Source organism: Octopus bimaculoides, chromosome 30 (assembly GCF_001194135.2).
Source record: "Octopus bimaculoides isolate UCB-OBI-ISO-001 chromosome 30, ASM119413v2, whole genome shotgun sequence".
NCBI classification, from domain to species: domain Eukaryota; kingdom Metazoa; phylum Mollusca; class Cephalopoda; order Octopoda; family Octopodidae; genus Octopus; species Octopus bimaculoides.
Genome location: NC_069010.1, coordinates 2,646,254 through 2,649,433, shown reverse-complemented (window position 1 = coordinate 2,649,433; position 3,180 = coordinate 2,646,254). Strand labels below are relative to the sequence as shown.

General features: G+C 39.2%; 1 protein-coding gene across 1 annotated transcript in view; it reads left to right on the top strand.

Annotated features, from left to right (window-relative positions):
- Positions 1–3,180, top strand: part of LOC106878592 (G-protein coupled receptor 143) — a 15,651-nt gene that overhangs the window by 9,318 nt on the left and 3,153 nt on the right. Inside the window, exon 3 of the mRNA XM_014927847.2 lies at positions 2,157–2,266. Coding sequence (XP_014783333.2) covers positions 2,157–2,266 — 110 coding nt within the window. The remainder of the gene's footprint in view (positions 1–2,156; positions 2,267–3,180) is intronic.

The following is a 3,180-nucleotide window of genomic DNA, read 5'->3' as shown; positions in this document are numbered from 1 at the left end:
ATATATATATATATATATATATATATACGACAGGCTCCTTTCAGTTTCCGTCTACCAAATCCACTCACAAGGCTTTGGTCGGCCCGAGGCTATAGTAGAAGACATTTGCCCAAGGTGCCACGCAGTGGGACTGAACCCAGAACCATGTGGTTGGTAAGCAAGCTACTTACCACACAGCCACTCCTGCACCTATAATATATGTATAATCATCATCATTATTATCATCTTCATCATTTAATGTCTGTTTTCCATGCTGGCATGGATTGGACAGTTTGACTGAAGCTGGGCAGCAGAAGAGTTGCCCAGGTTCCAAGTCTATTTTGGACACACACAAGGCTTATTTCAGTTTCCGTCTACCAAATCCACTCACAAGGTTATGGTTAGCCTGAGTCTATAGTAGGAGACACTTGCCCAAGGTACCATGCAGTGGGACTGAATCTAGAACCAAGTATATGTTTATATGTGGATACATGTATCTGTATATCAGAGTTTAGATTTCTGTGCATGTGTGTGTGTGTGTATACGTGTCTGTATGTATGTGTGTGTGTGTATGTATGTGTGTGTGTATGTGCTTGTATGGGCTTGTGTGTATATGTGTGTGCTTGAATGTATGTGTATGTGTTAGTGTGTGTGTGCACTTGTGAGTATGTGTGTGCATGTGCTTGTATGTGTGCATGCTTGTGTATGTGTATATGTGTGTTTCCCTGTGTGTGTGTGTATGTCATTGTGTGTGCTTGAGTATGTGTATATGCTTGTGCGTTTGTGTGTATATGTGTGTTTGTGTGTGTGTGCTTGTGTGTGTGTGTGTGCATGCTTGTGTGTGTTTATAACAATATGACATAATGTAATTACTGTGTGTAGTGCTCAGGTGCGCTACAACTCACCAAAGGTGTATGTACAGTACATAGAATTATGCACAAAAGTCAGGAAAGTGAACCAGTGTATGAGTCACGATATACATGTGTGCATGCGTATGGAAAGTGGGAGGAATCAGGGGTGGTGTTGGCGAATTTCAGAAAGCATGGTAGCTTGAGTGTATGTGTGTGTGCATGCGTGTACATATGTGTGTGTGTATGCGTGTACATATGTGTGTGTGTGTGTTTCTACCAGGTCTATGTAAAATGGTTGGCTCTAGAAAGGGCATCTAGCTGTAGAAACCATGCCAAAACTGGCAAAGAAACCTAGTGAGGCTTCTGGCCTCGCCAATTTTATTTGAAGATTTCTTGCTAATAGAGAGGAAATTAGTTTCCAACCAAGATCCAAGGCTCCTTCATTAGAATTTCAATATCAACAACAGGGTATTTTTGTTTGTATGCATGTATGTATGTTTTGCTTTATGTATGTATTCTCATGGTTATAGTTGCATATCTAGACATGCTCATATATATTTAAATGATAAACTTATGGAAAGTTTTATATATTTTTACAGTTCCAGTGATGGATTGGATCTGTAGTCTTTGAATTAGCTTTCTCTTTTCTGGTTTTGAGAAGCCTAATTTCTCAAGATTGATATTTAGGCAGTATATATGTATGTATGTATATATGTATGTATGTATGTATGTATGTATGTATGTATGTGTATTTATGTATGTATGTACATAGCGAAAGCGAAATTGTGATGGCACCTGTGCCCAGCGTCGCCTTCCTAGCACTTGTGCCGGTGGCACGTGTAAAGACATTCAAGCGAGATCGTTGCCAGTGCCACTGGACTGGCTCCTGTGCAGGTGGCACGTAAAATACACCATTTTGAGCGTGGCCGTTGCCAGTACCGCCTAACTGGCCTTCGTGCGGGTGACACGTAAAAGCACCCACTACACTCTCAGAGTGGTTGGCGTTAGGAAGGGCATCCAGCTGTAGAAACTCTGCCAAATCAGATTGGAGCTTGGTGCAGCCATCTGGTTTCACCAGTCCTCAGTCAAATCGTCCAACCCATGCTAGCATGGAAAGCGGACGTTAAACGACGATGATGATGATGATGATGATGTATGTACTTATGTATGTATGAATGTACATATGTCTGCATGTATATATGCATGCATGTGTGTATGCATCTTTGCATTTACCCACAAATCATTATATAATAATAAATCTCTTTTAAATAATATTCTTATATTAATCCACATCTTTTGTCTCTCTCCTTTTCTTCTTGTTGCCAGGTGCGGAGGTCCAAATGTTAACGAAGTGGCCAACTACCTGGCTTATTTTCTACCCATGCTTCTTGTCATTGTCTGTAATCCTTTCTTCTTCTACTACACTGCCAAAAAAGGTAAGGATTAAAGATTAAGGGCTTTACTTGGAGAGGGGAGCATTTGTTATATATTTTATCTTTTTACTTGTTTCAGTTATTAGACTGCGGCCATGCTGGGGCACCACCTTGAAAAATTTTTTAGTTGAATGACTTGACCCCAGGACTTAATCTTTTTTTTGCTAAGCCCAGTACTTGTTCAATTGGATTCTTTTGCCAAAGCGCTAAGTTATGGGGACGTAAACACACCAACACCAATTGTCAAGCAGTAGTGGGAGACAAAGACACACACACACACACAAATGTATATATACAGTAAATCCTCGAGTATAGTCCGCCCTTGAGTATAATACGCAGGGGATTTTTAGGGGGCTGTACCTCTGAAAAACCTAAACCTTGTGTATAATACGCACCCCTTCTCTAACTTGAGTCAAGGTCTATATAACGTCCTTGCTTTGTAAACATATATATACGGTAACGTTCTTTATTATTATTGTATATATAACATAATGCAAACGTGTAGCTTTTTTGTGCACTTTGTTTGTGGAAAATAAAGAAATAACAGTAATAACGTCAGCGAAAAGTAAATATTAAGGAAATTGCCTTTCACATATTTATCACTATCAGTTAGAAAAGCAAAAGCATTTATTCAAATCCTTCAAATTCAACGTCACTTTCAGCATCAAATAACTGTTCCATTTGTTCCTCCGTAAACATGTCAGCATCATTGTAGTGTAAATCTCCGTCATCGTCAGATTCATAGTCAACATCAGAAGATTCACTTTCATTCATTTCATCTTTCCATACAACATCATCCTGAGTCCTATCCAATGCAGACGATATGACAACACTTTTATTTTAATAAATGTTGCTTACTGCAAGTTATGGATGATTCTTTTTTGACTTCATTGCTTTCAGGCTTAGCTTAAGGTATG